Source organism: Narcine bancroftii, chromosome 7, assembly GCF_036971445.1.
Source record: "Narcine bancroftii isolate sNarBan1 chromosome 7, sNarBan1.hap1, whole genome shotgun sequence".
NCBI lineage: Eukaryota > Metazoa > Chordata > Chondrichthyes > Torpediniformes > Narcinidae > Narcine > Narcine bancroftii.
Window position 1 is genome coordinate 197,888,316 of NC_091475.1, and position 18,218 is coordinate 197,906,533.

At 41.6% G+C, this 18,218-nt stretch overlaps 1 protein-coding gene across 1 annotated transcript; it reads left to right on the forward strand.

Annotated features, from left to right (window-relative positions):
• The first annotated feature begins 12,447 nt into the window (after window positions 1–12,447).
• Window positions 12,448–18,218, forward strand: LOC138739584 (magnesium transporter NIPA1-like). Its single transcript, XM_069891916.1, has 5 exons — window positions 12,448–12,566; window positions 13,823–13,870; window positions 15,726–15,816; window positions 16,635–16,795; window positions 17,655–18,218. Exons 1-5 carry the CDS (start codon window positions 12,452–12,454, stop codon window positions 18,164–18,166), a joined length of 927 nt encoding a protein of 308 aa, XP_069748017.1. The 5' UTR covers window positions 12,448–12,451; the 3' UTR covers window positions 18,167–18,218.

An 18,218-nucleotide genomic window follows, 5' to 3' on the forward strand; every position in this document is an offset into this window, starting at 1 on the left:
ATCAATTATATTTGACTCTGCAAAGACTGAACAAATCAAAGCCCGAAATATCCGACAAATGTTTCTGAAGTGGAATAGAAGAAGGAACATTTCTCCATTCTGTTTGGTCCTGTGTTAAAGTAAATGTTTTCTGGCAGGAAGTATCAGAAGTGTTATCTAAGATTACAGGAGTCAACTTCCCCGGCAATCTGGATTTATATTTGTTGGGGAATTTTATAGACATCAGTAATCATTTAACTGAGTTCCAAATCTCATTTTCTATAATTGCATTGGCGATAGCTAAGAAATGTGTTGCCATCGCGTAGAAATCAGATACACCAATTTCTCTGAAGAGACAGATATCAGAAATGGACAGTTGTATTCTTATGGAATAGATTACTTATAATTTAAGAAACCAACACGATGCATTCCTGAAGACCTGGCAACTGTATTTGAAATTTATTGCTGCTGAAGTGTAATATTTCTGCTGTAAATATGTGATTATCCTCAACCTTATACTCTAGGGCTGGACACGGCCAAGAAAGACTCAGCCTCTACATGGAAAGACGTTAATGACTGTTTTTATTCAAATTCAGCGCGCGCCCTTTTAAAGGCAGCACGAGCTCAGTCTCCTCGTGCATTGTGACATCATAATCGCTGGCCCAGGCGCGCACTGGGCAGGAGACTTGAGGCGGGGAGAAAACCCTGACAGCGCCATCTTCCCATGGCTGCCCCGCCACGTGGCATTACAGGCGGCCATGAGAGAGTGCGCCGCCACAATACTACCATTTTTACTGTGAGCCTCGGTGGTAGACAAAAAGATTCTGTATCTGTTTATCTTATTTAAGTTCAGGGGAAGGGCTTAAGGCGGGGTGGGGGGGGTCGGAGGCTGGAATGTTTTTGTTTTGTTTTGGAATTTTTATATTGGTTTATTTCATATATACATGTGTGTAAATTGTACTTTTTTATAAGAAAAGAGAAAAAAAGGTCTACATATTTATTTATAAGTGGTATATGGATTATTTTGGTGTATATATGTAAAGAATGTATTTGTGTTTGAAAACCAAACATAAAATATTTTTTAAATAATTAATTTATTAAATTTATTTGTGATGGTCATTTTGGTGGTGTTTATGACTATATTTTGCAAAAGTCTATTATTAACAACTCACATTCTCTGAACTCAAATCCAGATTTGGGCATACCAGTTTCATAATGACTCAACCACCGTGTTTAACTTTCAGTTCCCCATCGAAACAGCAATGATAATGATTCATAATTCTGGAGCCACTACTTGGCCAAGTACTCAAACATTTCCTCCTCTTAAGTACATAATTAAATATTAACCCTGATAGACCCTTATGCTTTACCTAACTGGTTAAAGAGGTTTCTCCTGTTGATTTATTAATGTTACTAATTGCAGTCTTCCCTGCAAATGGAAACACTACCTACCATATCAAGCACATTGAAGACCTCTAGTCAGTTCTAAATTAGCTAGCCACAGCTAGTCAGCTATGTCTTCGTCTGTGTCATTTTGTTCTAGATATTTCATTTCCTTTTTTTTTATTTACTCCTTGGTTCCCATAACTCCTATCACAGGATTATATCATGCACCCTATGTTCCAGTCTTATACACACCCCCAACTATGATAGGCATCTAGCTTAGACTCCAAAATAATGTTGATTCTTGTGTACAGGATAATTCTCATGTTCCTCTCAACCAATTCATCTGTGATATTCATACTTTCTACTTCTTTTTGTTCAATTCCAACATTGTGATCCTTTATAAACATATCACTCATGCCATCATGGGTAAAACTCAGCAGAAACATTACATGCCTTCAACAGTCTGAAAAACGTACAGATTTACAACACCATTCATGTCCTCTTCAGGACATACCAAGGCAGTTAGCCCAACACTGTTACAGGTTCGAATCCGGCGCTGTCTGTTCTCCCTGTGTCTGCGTGGATTTCCTCTGGATGCTCCAGTTCCGGCCTACCATTCAAAAAAAAACATAATTGGGGTGTAGGTCTATTGGGTGTTATTGGGCGGCACTGGCTTGTGGGCTGTAAAGCCTGTTACTGTACAGTATGTCTAAATTTAAATTTTTTTAAAAAAATGAAAATTTTTGAAGTTTGGGGGTAAACAGATAAATTTACAAATGGTGTGATCTAGTGCAGACCTTTTTAAGTTTATTTATCTTTCTGGTACAGTCAGAACATTGGCATTGCTGAATTATGCAATTTATACTGAAGCTGTCAATCACTTTCCTACTGGTACACTATTCTGGTCTCCAACAGGAAACCCCCAAGTTAAATTTTAGGAAAAGCAACAGATTTTTTTGGACAAATCCCACAAACAACAATATCAGATCAGATACTCTTTATTGTCATGTAATAAAACAGAAATATATTACACAAAATTGCCTTTAGTCTGCCATAAGGCAGATGTGAGTCCTTTGACCTCAAGTCACCAGCAGCCCGCAGCCTGTACGGGTTCCTCACCCACAAGCTGCCTGTGTGTATATTTCAGCCGGTCTGCCGCCCTGGTTACCAACCTCAGGATGGTAACCTCTGCTTTTCCTTCTCAACTGGGGAGTGTTCTCCCCATGACTGGAGTCCTGTGCCAGTCCATTGCTCCCCCTGAATCTGCAGCCCATCGTGGTCGCTGCTGAACACAGGTGCTGTCATCTTGGGCCCAGACCTGGTGGATTTTAAATAAAACACCGTTGGCTCCTTTAACAAGCCATTTACATAAGAACATAAGATATAGGAGCAGGAGTCGGCCATCTGGCCCATCAAGCCTGCTCTGCCATTCAATGAGATCATGGCTGATCTGTTGATAGGGTCATCTCTACCTACCTGCCTTTTCCCCATATCCTTTAATTCCCCTAAAAGAAACAAATCTATTCAGCCTTGTCTTAAATATATTTACCGGGGTAGCCTCCAGTGCTTCCATTTGCAGCGAATTCCATAGATTCCCCACCCTCTGGGAAAAGCGGTTCCTCCTCATCTACTCCCCTGGATCCTGAAGCTCTGTCCCCAGTTCTAGACTCCCCAACCAATTGAAACATCTTGCCTACCTCTATCTTATCCATTCCTTTCATAACCTAATACATTTCTTTCTCTTTTTAAAATATTTTTATTGAGTTTAATGTGGATAATGACTTGCTCATGACAAATTCTGATTATTTCAGTAATCTCTCCTCTTTCCGTACCCCTTTCAACTCCATTTTATGAATTAGCCTCAACAACTTTCTGTGGTTGGGAGTTATACAAATACACAGCTCTCTGAGTGAAAATGTTTCTCTTCAACTCAGTCCCAAATGTCTTAGCTCTAATCCTTACATTGTGACTGCTTTTTCTGGACTTCCTCAACCTTGGAAACATTCTTCCTGCATCTAACCTGTCTGGTCCTGTCAGAATTTTATGTTTCAACATGATCCCCTCTCGTTTTTCTGAATTTGAATGAATATAACCCTCGTCTATCCAGTCTTTCTTCATTCGTCAGTCCTGCCATCGCAGGGATCGGCCTGGTGAACCTATGCTGCACCTCCCAAAGAGTAAGAATGTTCTTCCTCAGATTAAGATGACCAAAGCTGCCACAATACTCTAGGCGTGACACACCGTGGCCCTATACAAAGATCTCCATGCTTTTGAACTCTAAACCTCTCGCAATAAAATCTAACTTGCAATTTGCTTTCCTCACCTGGGAAAAAAAAGGCAGTAATGCCAGAACTGCCGTAACAGGGAGCAGGGAGTGAAGTCGCAGTGCTCCCCTGTTGAGTCCAACTGCCCAGTCCGACTTGTTTAAGAACTGACTGTGGCTTATTTTAAAATCCTGCGACCACGGGGTCTGGCAGCCTCGAGGGGTTGCAGACTGTTAGGTCTGCTTTGTTCATGAATGAGTGAGACAAACACCAGGCTGAGTCGAAATCAGGGTTCTTTGTTCTTTATTACCGGATTGTAACACTTGCGACTAAACATGTTAGTCGGAGAATGCATTCTGCCGTTATCAGCAAAATGGTGATTTTTTATACCCTTGGATACGTGCTTAGAACATCATCATATCATTACTTGTCCAATGACTAAAACTGTTGCTATCCTTTCCCTGCTAGCTTCCTGCCTCTCAATCCATCAATGTCTCTCTTATCTTGTAAGTACAAGGATGCATTCACATCTTGTTACAGCCCTGTACATTCCCATCTCATGATGTTTTACCTAACAGGAGTACAAGGACACCTCCCCTTCTTGTTACTGCCCTGTACAGGGTAACTCCCTACACATTCCCATCTCATGATGTTTTACCTTACAATACTCAGGAAAGCAGACGACTGGCGTAGGGCACCAGAATATGGGGAGAGCAGCCCCATCCCCCTCCCCTATTTGAGGAGGAGAAGAGAGGAGACGGTCCACAGGATGGTGACCACGGTGGCGGACTAGTGAGGGGCTGTGAAGCTGAAGAACTCATGGGAGGAAGGCTGTTAGTGACATAGGCTGCTGACAACTGTGTTCAAAGGACTCACATCGGGCTGTGGACTTCCTCAAGATTGGCTGAAGGGGTACCAGGTATCAGAAATGTGATGTGACAGGGAGCTGGAGGCTTTCTGATCATATCAAAGGTGTGCATCTGGAGCTCAGTTTTCCGATGATTTGGACTGAAGACTGTGTGGATGAGGGGTTGGCGGGAGTGCTTGAGTCAAAGCCATGTGTGTATAATAAAGAACTACATTTCCCAGTAGTACGGTTTGCGTGAGAACAAAAAGTAGATTACGACAGAAGTCGAGAGTGTTGTTGGTCAACCATCTCAAAAAATAAAGTTGTTTAAGCGTTAAAACCAGGAAAGATTGTTCTTCTTCCAGGAACAAACATAACATGGCGTCAGAAGTGTGTGAGAAAGAAAACTTATCCTGTCATGGATAAGTTAAGTCTTCCCTGACTGATGCAGTTTACCAGCAATCTAACCGATCATTGGAAATGCTTCAGTCATTCAACATTTATTTAGAAGTTCGTGGAATGGGAGAGAATGATGGACAATGGAAAGCATCTATGTTTCTGCACGTGATGGGTGAAGATGCCTTGGACATCTATAACAGTTTTCAAATTGATTAGACAGCTTTCACGTTGGACCCTCTGACAACAAAATTTGAGGAGTATTGTGTTCCAAGTCAAAACGTCACATTCGAAAGATTCAAGTTTTTCTCCTGTGACCAGAAATAAGGTATGAACTCCAATCAATACTTAGCCGAGCTTCACACATCAAGTAAGTCCTGTGAATTTGGAGATTTGAAAAACCCTCTGATTAGAGGCAGAATAGTTTGCGGAATACCAGGTCATGGGATTAGAGAAAGCCTATTGAGTGAAAAAGATTTGACGCCGGAAAGGGCTGTGACTATGTGGAGGGCAGCAGAGACCACTCAAGCACAAGCAAAGAGCTGTGCAAGATAGATTCGACAGTTAAAAACAGAGAAGCAGAATATTAGGGATTTTCCAGAGCTACAGCAAACCAAAGAGGTGGGCTCAAACAGCAAATGTAGCATGTGTGGAGGTAGACATATTCCAAAGATGTGTCCTGCCTATGGAAAGTCCTGCAATAAATGTGGGAAGAAGAAGCGTTTTGCAAAACAGGGGCTACTAAAAGAAAGGTACATACAGTGGATGAAGAACTGGAGAAATTCTTCATGGGTTCACTACACACTGCTGCTGGTTAAGATGGAAGGGATCATTCCAGGGACTATGAATGAGACAGTAATTGCATTTAAACTCGATACCGGAACCCAGGTGAATCTGTTATCTATGGACAATTACAAGACCCTCACCAATAAAGAGTGAGAATTATCCAGTGAAATTAAAAGTGACAGGCTACACTGGAGAGAACGTTCCAGTAAAAAGGGACTGTATGGTGACCTTCAAACACAAAGGCAGCATCTAAAATCACAGCTACTGATTGTAGAAAAGAGAGTACAGTCAATGTTAGGTCTGAGTGCATGTGAACAGCTCATCCTGGTGAAAAGAGTTTTCATAGTGGCTTCAAAAACCGAAGATAAGCACACAACACTCACGGAAGAGAACACAGATGTCTCTGAGGGGCTTGGATGTTTACCTGGTGTACACAAGATCCACGTAGATGAGTCAGTGGCTCCTGTTGTCCATGCATTCAGGAAAATTCTGTTTCCACTTAGAGACAACCTTAGACAAGAACTAGCATGCATGGAATGAATGAAAGCCATACAGAAAATTGAAGGACCTACAGATTGGGTCAGCTCACTGATCATCGTGCAAAAGAAAAATGGAGCATCATGTATCTGTCTGGACCCAAGAGAACTTAATAAAGCCATCAGGAGAGAGAATTTTAAATAGCTGACATGGGAGGAAATCATGTCCTGGTTTGTAGGTGCCAAGTAGTTTAGCAAGCTCGATGCATCATCGGGGTTTTGGCAGATGAAGCCCGATGAGGCAGGTTTGAGATATGCACTTTCAATACACCACAAGGAAGATACCTCTTTCTTTGGCTACCATATGGGAGCTTGTCCACACTAGAAATCTACCATAAAACCATCCACATGATCTTTGAAAGTATACCTGGAGTGGAGACCACAATGGATGTTGTATGGGGGTCCATCAATGAACATGATATGCGACTAAGGCAAGTGCTTGACATGACACGAAATGTCAATTTGAAATTAAAAAAAGAGAAATATGAGTTTGACGTACAGACACTGACCTTCATGGGACATGTCATATCTGAACAGGAAGTGAAGGCTAATCCAAGAAAGACGTCACCCTTTGAGAATTTTGTGAGGCCCCAAAACAAAGAGGAGGTGACACTTTTCCTGAGGGCAGAGACTGTGTCAGCGCCATTTAGGACATTCCTTGAGCATAAAAAATGAATGGATCTGGTCGCACGAGCAAGAAGAATGCTACAAGACATTAAAAAAATACTAACAGAAGAGCCTGTACTAAAATCCAGATAGGTGCATCAGGAGGGCAGAAACTGTGTCAGCACCATTTAGGACACTCTTTGAGCACAAAAATGAATGGATCTGGTCGCACGAGCAAGAAGAGTGCTACAAGACATTAAAAAATTACTAACAGAAGAGTCTGTACTAAAATCCAGATAGGTGCATCAGGATCTCAGCTGATGCATCCCGACATGGCCTTGGAGCAGTACCTCAGCAGCAGCATAAAGCTGTGGTGGTACACCACTGGCCTACTGCAGGGGGCAACCTCTGTACCTGCAGGAGTGTAAGGGGGACAGGACAACACCTAGCTGGCTGTCAATCAGTCGACCTGAATGGATCAAGCCCCACCCGGTCGGGTGTCAATCATACTCCAGGATATAAGCCTGTGCTGGACTCCCGAGGCCTCACACTGAGTTGCTGCAGCCACAGTCAGCCTGGCTCTGTGGAAGTCTTTGTTGATTAAAGCCTGTTGTACAGTCTTTACCTTGTGTGTGCCTGGTTCTGTCTAACAGCACACCACAGAAGCCAACTATGCACAGATAGAAAAAGAGCTTTTTGCCAGCACTTACGCATGTGAAAGGTTCTATAAATAAGTTTTTGGGCAAGCTCTTGACGTGGAGAAAGACCATAAACCACTGGTCTCAATTATGACCAAACCATTAAATGTCTGTCCCATGAGAGTACAGCGTAGGTTGACAAGGCGCAGAAATACAATGTGAAAATTATCCATGTTTCCAGCTGATGCACTGTCTTGAGCAGTTGACAAGAAAGAAAAGAGCGGCCAAGAGGTTAATGTGGAGATACAGGTCTATGTTGACATGATTATCACCTCTTTTCCAGTATCCTGGGATAGAAGAGAGCAGATCAGGAAAGCAACAGAGACAGATGAAACAATGAAAGAGCTCAAAGGTACAATACAGCAGTTAAGAATGATTGTCCAATGGGATTATTAGGCATTGTAAGGTAAAACATCATGAGATGGGAATGTGTAAGGAGTTACCCTGTACAGGGCTGTAACAAGAAGGGGAGGTGTCCTTGTACTCCTGTTAGGTAAAACATCATGAGATGGGAATGTGTAAGGAGTTACCCTGTACAGGGCTGTAACAAGATGTGAATGCATCCTTGTACTTACAAGATAAGAAAGACATTGATGGATTGAGAGGCAGGAAGCTAGCAGGGAAAGGATAGCAACAGTTTTAGTCATTGGACAAGTAATGATATGATGATGTTCTAAGCATGTATCCAAGGGTATAAAAAATCACCATTTTGCTGATAACGGCAGAATGCATTCTCCGACTAACATGGTTAGTCGCAAGTGTTACAATCCGGTAATAAAGAACAAAGAACCCTGATTTCGACTCAGTCTGGTGTTTGTCTCACTCATTCATGAACAAAGCAGACCTAACAGCATGCAGAGATGAACTGTCAGTTGTGAAAGATATAAACTTCAAAGAGAACAGGTTTGTGATTCCAGTGTTGCCACACAGGAAATACTCCAGAAGATTCACAAAGGACATCTTGGTGAGGAAAAATGCATGCATAGAGCTCGAGAGGTGATGTACTGGCCAGGAATGAACCACTGCTTCATGCAAAATCTGCCTTATGTAGAGACCAAACAGCAAGCAGAACCGCTTACACCACACCCTGTACCAGACAGGCCGTACTTCAAAATTGGAGTAGATTTCTTTGACTGTAATGGGAAGAGTCATATACTAGTAATAAACTATTTTTCCAGCTACCCAGAGGTAGCGACACTGCAGCCAACATCCAGCAATCCAGTTATCACTTTCACGAAAAATGTGTTTGCGAGGCATGAAGTTCCTTGTGAAGTTGTATCAGACAACGGTCCACAATTTTCAAGCAGTGAATTTGAGTCTTTTGCCAATACTTGGGGGTTTTGACATAACTTCAAGCCCACATCGCCCAGAGTCTAAAGGCCTAGCAGAGAGTTCTGTCGAGGTGGTGAAGAGTCTCATGAAGAAAGTGCATGATGGACGAAAGGATTTCCATAAAAGTTTAATGATTCACAAAAGTGCGCCTCTACAGAATGGCCTTTCTCCTGCCCACAAATGCTGATGGGTCGATACACACGTACCCACCTTCCAATGTATGAAAATCTGTTGACACCTAAAGGAGCACACAAGGCCAAACAGGCTAAAGTGGAAGAGCGAGTGAAACAGAAACAGTATTATGATAAGACGGCGAAAAGCCTGCCAATGTTGAAGCCTGGCATTCAAGTGCGAATCCAAGATCACATTTCTGGCACTGGTCTATGCAAGGATATGTGCAAGAGGAAATAGATCCACATTCCTACCAGATCCAGACAGAGGGAGGGGCACCTCTGAGAAGGAACCGCGTGGATCTACAACCACAAGCTCTAACCTGTCACCCGTCAGTACACAAAAGGGGCAAGCACATGTAGAAAAGGAACATGTTGCTCAGAGTTCATAGAAAGGCACAAATACTATGCAGCAAATGCAAGCAATACACCGGTGGAAACACATACTAGAGCAAAAAGGACTGTTAAACTACCTCAGAGACTGAAAGCCGTGGGGCGGAAAGAGACTGATCACAGAATGTAGATACCCTTGTTACATAGACATAGTATTGTGTTTGGTTTTTATTTTAAGGGGAAAAATGTGTTATTATGCATGTAGACTAAAGACCTACATTTCCAAGTAGGCGATGTGTGCGGTGTGCTCAGGAACAAAAAGTAGACTATGACAGAAGTTGAGTGCGTTGTTGGTTCAGCCAGCTCGAAAAATAACGTGGTTCAAGTGATAAAAGCACTCAAGGTTGTTCTTCTTCAAGGAACAAACATAATACCATGTAGGCTTTGTATGTGTGTTACGTCTGGTTGTGCGTCTGCATGTTTATGCACCGAGGACCAGAGAATGCTGTTTCGTCGGGTTGCACTTGTACAATCAGGTGACAGTAAACTTGACTTGGCTCAGTGTCTCTGTAGGGAATCTCATTGGCTTCTCTTTCTCTGACTGTAAGGGGCACTGAACAATTTTTGCTGATGACAAATCTTTGTCTGCCTTATGGTAAACTAAAGGAAATTTTGTGTAATATCACATTTTCTGTTTTATTACATGACAATAAAATAATCTTGAATTTTGAACCTTCAGTGTGTCATGACATCTAGGTCCCAATTCACCTCTCCCTTTCCAAATTTCTCACCATTTAGATAATAATGTCTTCCTGTTCTTGTTGCCAAAGTAGGTAACCTCATATTGATCTACAATAATGCATGTGCCATGTATTTGACTGATATCGCCTCAAACCGTGCATCTTGGCGCCTCACAGTTCGGCGGGCAGCAACCTCCTTTGAAGAAGACTGCAGAGCCCACCTCACTGACAAAAGACAAAGGAGGAAAAACCCAACACCCAACCCCAACCAACCAATTTTCCCCTGCAACCGCTGCAACCGTGTCTGCCTGTCCCGCATCGGACTTGTCAGCCACAATCGAGCCTGCAGCTGACGTGGACTTTTACCCCCTCCATAAATCTTCGTCCGCGAAGCCAAGCCAAAGAATCTGTCCAAGTCACCCTGCATTCTCTTGAAATGTTCCTCACAGCTCACACTGCCATCCTGCTTCGTATCTTCTGCAAATGTAGAGATAATACATACGAAGTCATCAATTATTATGGGAATTCTTTTTTGAGGAGCCAAGCCGGGAAAGGAATATTTTTGACTTCGTAACTTCCTGCACTTCTTTGAATGGTGCAAAGAAATACATCAACATTTCGACGTGTCAAAATGATAAAGTGGGCATTTTCCACACCAACCATTCTCAACCTTTTAACGGCTATGAAACATCCCCCCCCCCACCCCCCCCCCGAGGACTCTGCTCAAAGTTTATGAGCCCCTATCCCTGTGAAGCAGTCAAGTTTGGGTTTCTTCCATACTTCTCCCCAACATTGATGTTAGTTGAGGTGAAAACAAAACAAGGCTTTTACTTAAATGTGCTGTGACCCCCCCCCCCCATTGAGAATAGCTGCTGTACAGATTATGCATTTTTAGAATATTTTGAGTTTTGTTTTGGGAAACAAAGCAAAATTGATGAATTTGATGTACTTATGCAATAGTATGAATTAGACAACTGTAATAATGGAATTTGTATGTTGATGTATTTTTATGAGAATATTTTATACGTTTATATTTGAATGTGTCGGACTCTGGCTTTACCCTACCCTCAATTTGGTCTATGTGTCGTCTGAGTCCAGCGTGCTCGTTGAATGAAGTAATAGGAGAAGGTATTCGGTTTCACAATCAGTTTATTACATAGCAGAAGAATAAAGCAACAGAGCTCTGGTTCAGTGGTTAGTTCATAGGTCACCTGCTCGGTGAGCTACTCCCCAAGACTGACTCCTACTGTCCAGTCTCTTCTGTTTATATCGATCAACATTGTGACACTTCATTCAACGAGCACGCTGGACTCAGACGACACATAGACCAAATTCTTTGATAGACTCCTTGCATAAAATTTATCTCAAGCAATTATCTATTGCCGCCCTCCCATCTTAATCTCCCGGGCCAGAACATTCTGTTGTTTTAATCAACACCTCCCGTGTACCCTTATGACTCCTCATTCCTACACAAGTGGTTTACTCATTTTGTTTTACTCTGACATTCTCAGTCACGGTACTCTTATCACTTATCCTTGCAATACACTCATCTTCCCGTCACTGGCCTGTTTCAGAATAAATCGCTATGGTTCCTCCAACCTCATCCCGTCTAACTTCTCCTATCTGCTACCCTGTTACTCCCCTGTGTGTTTTTGATGTTTTCTCTCCGGTCTTGTGCTTTGCAATGAGCAGTGTAACCTTGGGGATGAAAGTATTTTCTCTCTTTGTATTTGGAGGCAGCAAATTCTACACATACTATAATCAGCCAACTTTTCTACATACTGCAGCTGTTCCTTAATTGCATTAATATTTCCCCTAAACAGTCTAATTGAAGTAAATAGTAAATTGTTAATGGATTAATAAATAGGACATGGGTATATTTTCCATGATTACTTAACCCCTTGGTTCCAACAAATAGGAGAACTATTTTTTTCCATTGATCCACTGGAAGATACTTTATTATTTACAAAAAGGGAAACAATTTTGTCTTGCAACAGTGGGTCAACAACTTCTTGCATCGTTTCAAAAGAAATGGGTCAAACTTGACTGTCGCAGGAACTGCAACCAAGTGGAACTATTAATTTGCACGATAAATTCCGGATTGAGTCCCTGGGGCTGCAGCTCACAGCCGAATCTCAGAAAGCCCACACTGTCGTGGGTTCTAAACTGCGCGTGCGTCGAAAGGGGCCAGGACGCGGAAGTAGCCGCTTCCTTGGCTCTCAGTGGAAAATTCTGAATGAGTCATGTTTTTATAGGTTGGACTTTAAATGCATTTCACCTTTAATGCATTAAAGCGCCCCTATTGTTGCATTCAAGCTGCTCTTTAGCGGTCGAGGTGGAAGAGTGGTGGGATTTCCCCACCCCCGTACCTGTCCCAGATGGAGCAAGGTGTAGCCAGTTCTGTGGGACTTGCCATCGCTGTGTTATCCAGCTTCATGAATGGCTCCACTTTCGTTCTGCAGAGGAAAGGCATCCTTCGTGCTGAGAGCAGAGGTGTGTAAACACATTCCCCACCCACAATCCCAATCCCATTCGCAAAATTTCAACTGCTTTAGGGGTTTTTTTTTTTGTGTGTGTGAACTGTATCATTATTGCACCAATATCAGTTTCTAACACAAAAACTTAAAGCAAGTTGCATAATGGACACATTTTCACCAAACATTTCATGGTCACTTTTGAACAGTGTTGGTGAATTTGATCAACCAACTCAATGGATTCAGCAATGTGCAAATTGGTGTGAACCAAACTTTTAGGTGGATAGAAAAGAGAGCCAAAAGGTATAATTGGTGTCCACAGGAGTGAAAGCAGTCCTAAGCAAAATAAATAAGCTAATACAAGCTGGTTTAACTTCTCTATTTTTTACCTATTTATTTTCCATGACTTTTTTGCCAGTCTCTTTGAGGCTGCTGGTTGCTTGAATTCAGGATAACGTAGATTTTAGTATATTTGTTATGTTGGACTACAATGCTCGGAATGGTATTAGATTTATCATGTGAAATTGGGTACAAACAGTGGATCACTGATGGAACAACAGAGGGATTTGGGAGTGTTTTTGTTAAGGTGTGAATTGAATATGCCAAGATTGGGGACAGAATAACACCAGGATTGGGTGACCTTTTAACAAAATAACACTGTTTAAAATGGCTTTCAAATAAAAGCTTTTAATTTAGCCAGGTTGTGAAACCTAATTTTAACCCAGCTTCTGTAATTTTTTTTTAATGTAAAATTGAAACAAGTCAGTGTTTTTTGCATATCACGGGGCTTAAAGTTTAACAAAGGGAAACAAAGCAAAATTGATGAATTTGAATTAATTTCACAATGGAAGTCTCAAATATGAACCCACATATGAGGAAGTTCGGGCTTTTTGACGAAGCTGGATCCCCATTTGTGGTTACACTATATCTGAATGCATGTGGGCTGTTGCTCATACAAAACACATGATGCTTGTCTATCCAAGCCTATTAACAAAAGTGAGATTTGGTGTAGATAAGAAAATATGATGTAAAATATATATTTGTTCTTCAAACAAATATTCTCATTGTTGCTAAGGTTAACTATGCTTTGCCAAAGGCACAAGGTGTCCCTGTCTTGGCTATTAACAGACTTGACCAAGTGTCAGTGCAGAGGTGCTTGGAACAGCGTTTGGGTCCAGACCCAAATTATAATGCAACTTTCTTTTAAAAATCAATAAAACATGATTTTTTAAAAAAAAAATGTTTGAGAAAATGTTAACTTTGTTCTTTTGATAGGAGCTTCCTATTTGACGGAATTAATTTGGTGGACTGGAACTTTCGGAAGTAAGTGCCACTTTTTGAAATGTTCATCCCAACTTGGCAAACAATTGGTTGCTTCATTCTCTCTAACTCTGTGATCTGGGCTGCCTATAAAGTCGGTGTGTGTGGGCGGTAGGGTGGGCGTAGTGGTTAGTGCCACGCTGTTACAGCGCCAGCGATTGGGACCGGGGTTCAAATCCTGCGCTGTCTGTAAGGAGTTGGTATGTTCTCCCCATGGTTTTCCCTGGAGGTTTGGTTTCCTCCCACCGTTCTAAACGGTGGGGTTGTAGAGTAATTGGGTGCAATTGGGCTCATGGGCCGAAATGGCCTGTTACCATGTTGTATGTCTAAATTAAAAATTTTAATTTCACATTCCTTCCACCTTTGGTGACTAAGCCTTAACTATCTAAATGTCTAACATTATTTCTCATTAAAAATGCTCCCCATAATCTCTTTCCTTATCCAGCTATTGTTTTTCTTTCAGCGCCCCACCCCATCAGAAAGAGACCCTCTCCCATAATCTCTCCTCTGCTTTTCTTCTCTTCTACTCTCTCGCCTGTATCCACCTATGACCCCAATTTCCTATCATTTAGTCAAGTGTATTGTCATCTGATTATACAAATACAATCTGACAAAACATCGTTCTCCAGTCCTCTGTGCAAAACATTCAGATACACCACCAGACATAATACACACATACAGACAAACAATGCATATAAGGGACAACTAATTTATCGATACAAATAAATAAATGTGTTGATTCATGAATATGACAATCTTGGATGGTTTGAGTGAGCAGTTCCTTTGGTCATTCAGCCTTCTCACTACCTGTGAGAAGAAGCTGTTCCTCGGCCTGGTCGTGCTGGCTCTGACACTCTTGTATCTCTTTCCCGACGGGAGCAGCTGAATGATGCTGCGTGCAGGGTGGAAGAGGTCCTCAAAGATTTTGCACTCCCATTTCAGACAACAATCCTAGTAGATCGTGGTGGGGGTGGGGGGGGGGGGGGGAGAGAAGAGGTAGGAGAGTTCAGTGATCCTCTCTCTGCCACTCTTATGGTCAATGTGGATTGACTTCTGATCCATTTTTTTCTGCAACAAAGATTTGTGATTAAATGTAGGGATTACCTGACCTTAATTTTTATTTTTACTGTCTGCCAAGACAGTAAACCTTAAAAGAAAATGTGTTGTACTGACGACTGCAATCGTTAGTGACTGAATGTTAACCAATTCCCTTAAAAATAATTCATTTTTGATGCATGCTAGGGAATTTTCTGAATTTGCGTTTTATCTATGGGGAACTTGATGACTAAAATCTGCCTTTGTGTTTTTTGGGGGGAAAACTACAATTAATGTCTTTAAAAATCAGTGAAACATAACAAATATACTAAAATCTACGTTATCCTGAATTCAAGCAACCAGCAGCCTCAAGAGACTGGCAAAAAAGTCATGGAAAATAAATAGGTAAAAAAGAGAAGTTTAAAATTGGCGCCCCCTTGTGGTCAGTTCTCCGATCAGCGCAGCACGCAATCTCAAGCAACCGAAAAATTCACTTATTAGGCATCTACCAGTCCCCATAGGTGCCGGCTAACGGGTTTTACAATTAACTGTAAATTAGTCTATGTTAGGAAATGACTGGCCTTTTAGAAGCAATGTATTCCATTGACAATACAATTTTATAGTGTGTCTTCATTCGGAATCTGCCACCAGTAGGCCTACATTCAAAGGCTTGAAGACTGAAATTGATCACATTTGGTGTTTGGCCTACAGTGATATTTCATTGCTGTCTTATTTTTAACATCCTTATGCTTAGCCTTCTAATGTCTGAACATATTTTTTGTTTTATAAGTAAATTAATATTATGATTTTCTCCTTGTTACAGTGGGACTAGGTCAAATAGGAAATTTCTTGGCCTATAACACCGCTCCTGCTGCATTAGTGACTCCATTAGGAGCCCTTGGTGTGCCATTTGGGTAATATCTTTATTTGACTTGTATGTTTATGTTGACATGTAGCATGGAATTTTATTTCCCATTGAAGCTTAAGCTCCTTTCACACTGGCACTTTAACCCAGTAATTAACCATCAATCTACCAGATAACATGCCAGTGTGAATGCTTGCGAACCTGCACACAGGGGTCAAATCACCTGGCAGATGAACCACCTAAGAAGTTTGTATCATTGCCGATTCGTTTTGAATTGGTGTACCGGTTCGTCCAGTGTGAATGGGATAGGGGGTACGCCAGGTCCGATTAGTGAGGATAGTTGGCCCCCTTGCTCTGCGATGCCGGGTGGTGAATGCGAAAGGGCTCAGAGAACCGGTTAACATCGATCCAGTGTGAACGGCTGTACAGGTATTTTAAAATGGTTCATTGAACCACCAATTTAGCAGTTCGCCAACGTGAAAGGGACTTTATTGTGGGGCTACAGTGGTATTCTGGCTAAATGTTTAACTGGTTCATGAATAGTTATGCAACTCTACCTCTGCGAATTTATCGGTATCCGCAGTGACTGGTTCAAACTTTAAATGCTTGATGACGAAGTTACTCTCTCCTTCCAAAGCCAAGTGTGAAACTACTGGATTGTCACACTATTCAACGCTTAGTATCTCAAAAGCTGTAATGTAATTTTTTCCAACTTGGTGTGAATCCAGTGAACCATTTGGGCTCAATAATTTTGGCAATACCTGTTTAGAACTCAACAATAGTGCAGGAATCTGGTCATTTCTTCATTAATAAGCTTTTAAGAAATGTTTGTGGGTGGGCATCACATTCTACCTTGATGTTTTCCAGTTCACTCTTAGCTTCTTACATGTTGCAAGAGAAACTAAACTTGTTGGGCAAACTGGGATGTCTCCTGAGCTGTGCAGGATCGGTTGTGCTGGTCATCCATGCTCCGAAGACAGATAATATAACATCAAGGGTGCAACTTGAAGAGAAACTTTTAGATCCAGGTAAAGTTGAATTTGTTAATATTGTTGTCAAGCAACTTGGGGGGACATTATATTCTTTTGGGTGTTATTGTGTATTAATACAAGTTAGAAACAATGGATTGGTGAAACCTAATACTAGCCATTGAGTTGTTTTAAGTTCAAGTATTTATCATCCGATTGTACCAGTACAACTCAATGAAGCAGCTTTCTTGTGTCCACCGTGCAAGCACGTACAGACATAACCCACAAATAGACAAGTTCAGAACATATTTACTTATTTAAAATAAATATTGTTAATATATAGTGGAGTTTTTTGGACAGTTGTTTTAGCAGTTCACCAGCCATTTGGCAGGCGCTCTGCATTGGGAAGAAGCTGTTTCTCAGCCTGGAGGTACTGGCTCTGATACTCCTGTATCTCTTTCCTGATGGGAGTAGCTCGATGATGCTATGTGCGGGGTGGTAGGGAGTCCTTAATGATTTTTCCAAGCCATCTTTAAACTATGATCCCAGTAAATCACATTGAACTCAAGCCCCTGACCTCCTACGGATGCTGCGAGACTTGCTGAGTTCTTCCAGCATTTCTGTGTTTTTACTACAATCTCAGCGACTGCAGACTTTTGAGTTTCACTCCCCCTTCCCCACTTCCAAGAGCACTAATGGGATATTTTTGAGAAATTTTGTGTTTTTTTTTTTGTTGTCAAATTTACAACCTTGGGCGTGTTAGTCGTTTGTTTTATCAGTAATGTTTGTCATTGCGGACCACCTGCAACAAATTCACGGAGCACCAGGTTGAAAAAATACTGCCTTACTTAAGAGCTAGGAAATCGGGTGGTTTTAAAAACATTGAGATTTATTGTTTTATTTTCTTCTTCCTTTGCAGTGTTTCTTGGATATGTCTGCATTGTCCTAGCACTCCTTGTATTGCTAATCTTCTGGATTGCACCTGCCCATGGTTCTACCAACATTCTAACCTACATTGGTATTTGCTCATTACTGGGGACCTTCACCGTGCCCAGCAGTAAAGGCATTGGCTTGGCTGCTCAAGATGCATTTAGCGGCAGTCTGTTAAATCAAAGGGCCCTGTGCCTTTGTATAATTCTGCTGCTCACACTGGTTTGCAGTATTTTTCTTCAGTTTATCTACATTAACAAGGCACTGCAGTACTTTGATTCCTCCCTGTTTGGTGCTGTCTACTATGTGGTTTTCACAGTTTTAGTCACATTAGCGTCTGGAATCCTCTTCCAGGAGTGGAGTGATGTCACTTTTGTCAACTTTCTTGGAATGCTGTGTGGATTTATCACCGTTTCTGTTGGGATCATCCTACTGCAGGTGTTCAAGGAATTCAGCATCTCTGCAACCGACTTGAGAAAAGTCACGTCAAAGAAGCACTGAAGCAGTTCAGTTTGTGGTCAGCGAGGGCATCAGAACAGCAATGAATGTTGTA

Excerpts from the sequence above, each read along its gene's own strand:
- LOC138739584 (XM_069891916.1), top strand. The coding sequence starts at position 12,452 with ATGGAGCAAGGTGTAGCCAGTTCTGTGGGACTTGCCATCGCTGTGTTA. Across the intron at positions 12,567-13,822 it reads CCTTCGTGCTGAGAGCAGAG|GAGCTTCCTATTTGACGGAA; the intron begins GTGTGTAAACAC and ends TTCTTTTGATAG. Across the intron at positions 16,796-17,654 it reads AGAGAAACTTTTAGATCCAG|TGTTTCTTGGATATGTCTGC; the intron begins GTAAAGTTGAAT and ends CTTCCTTTGCAG.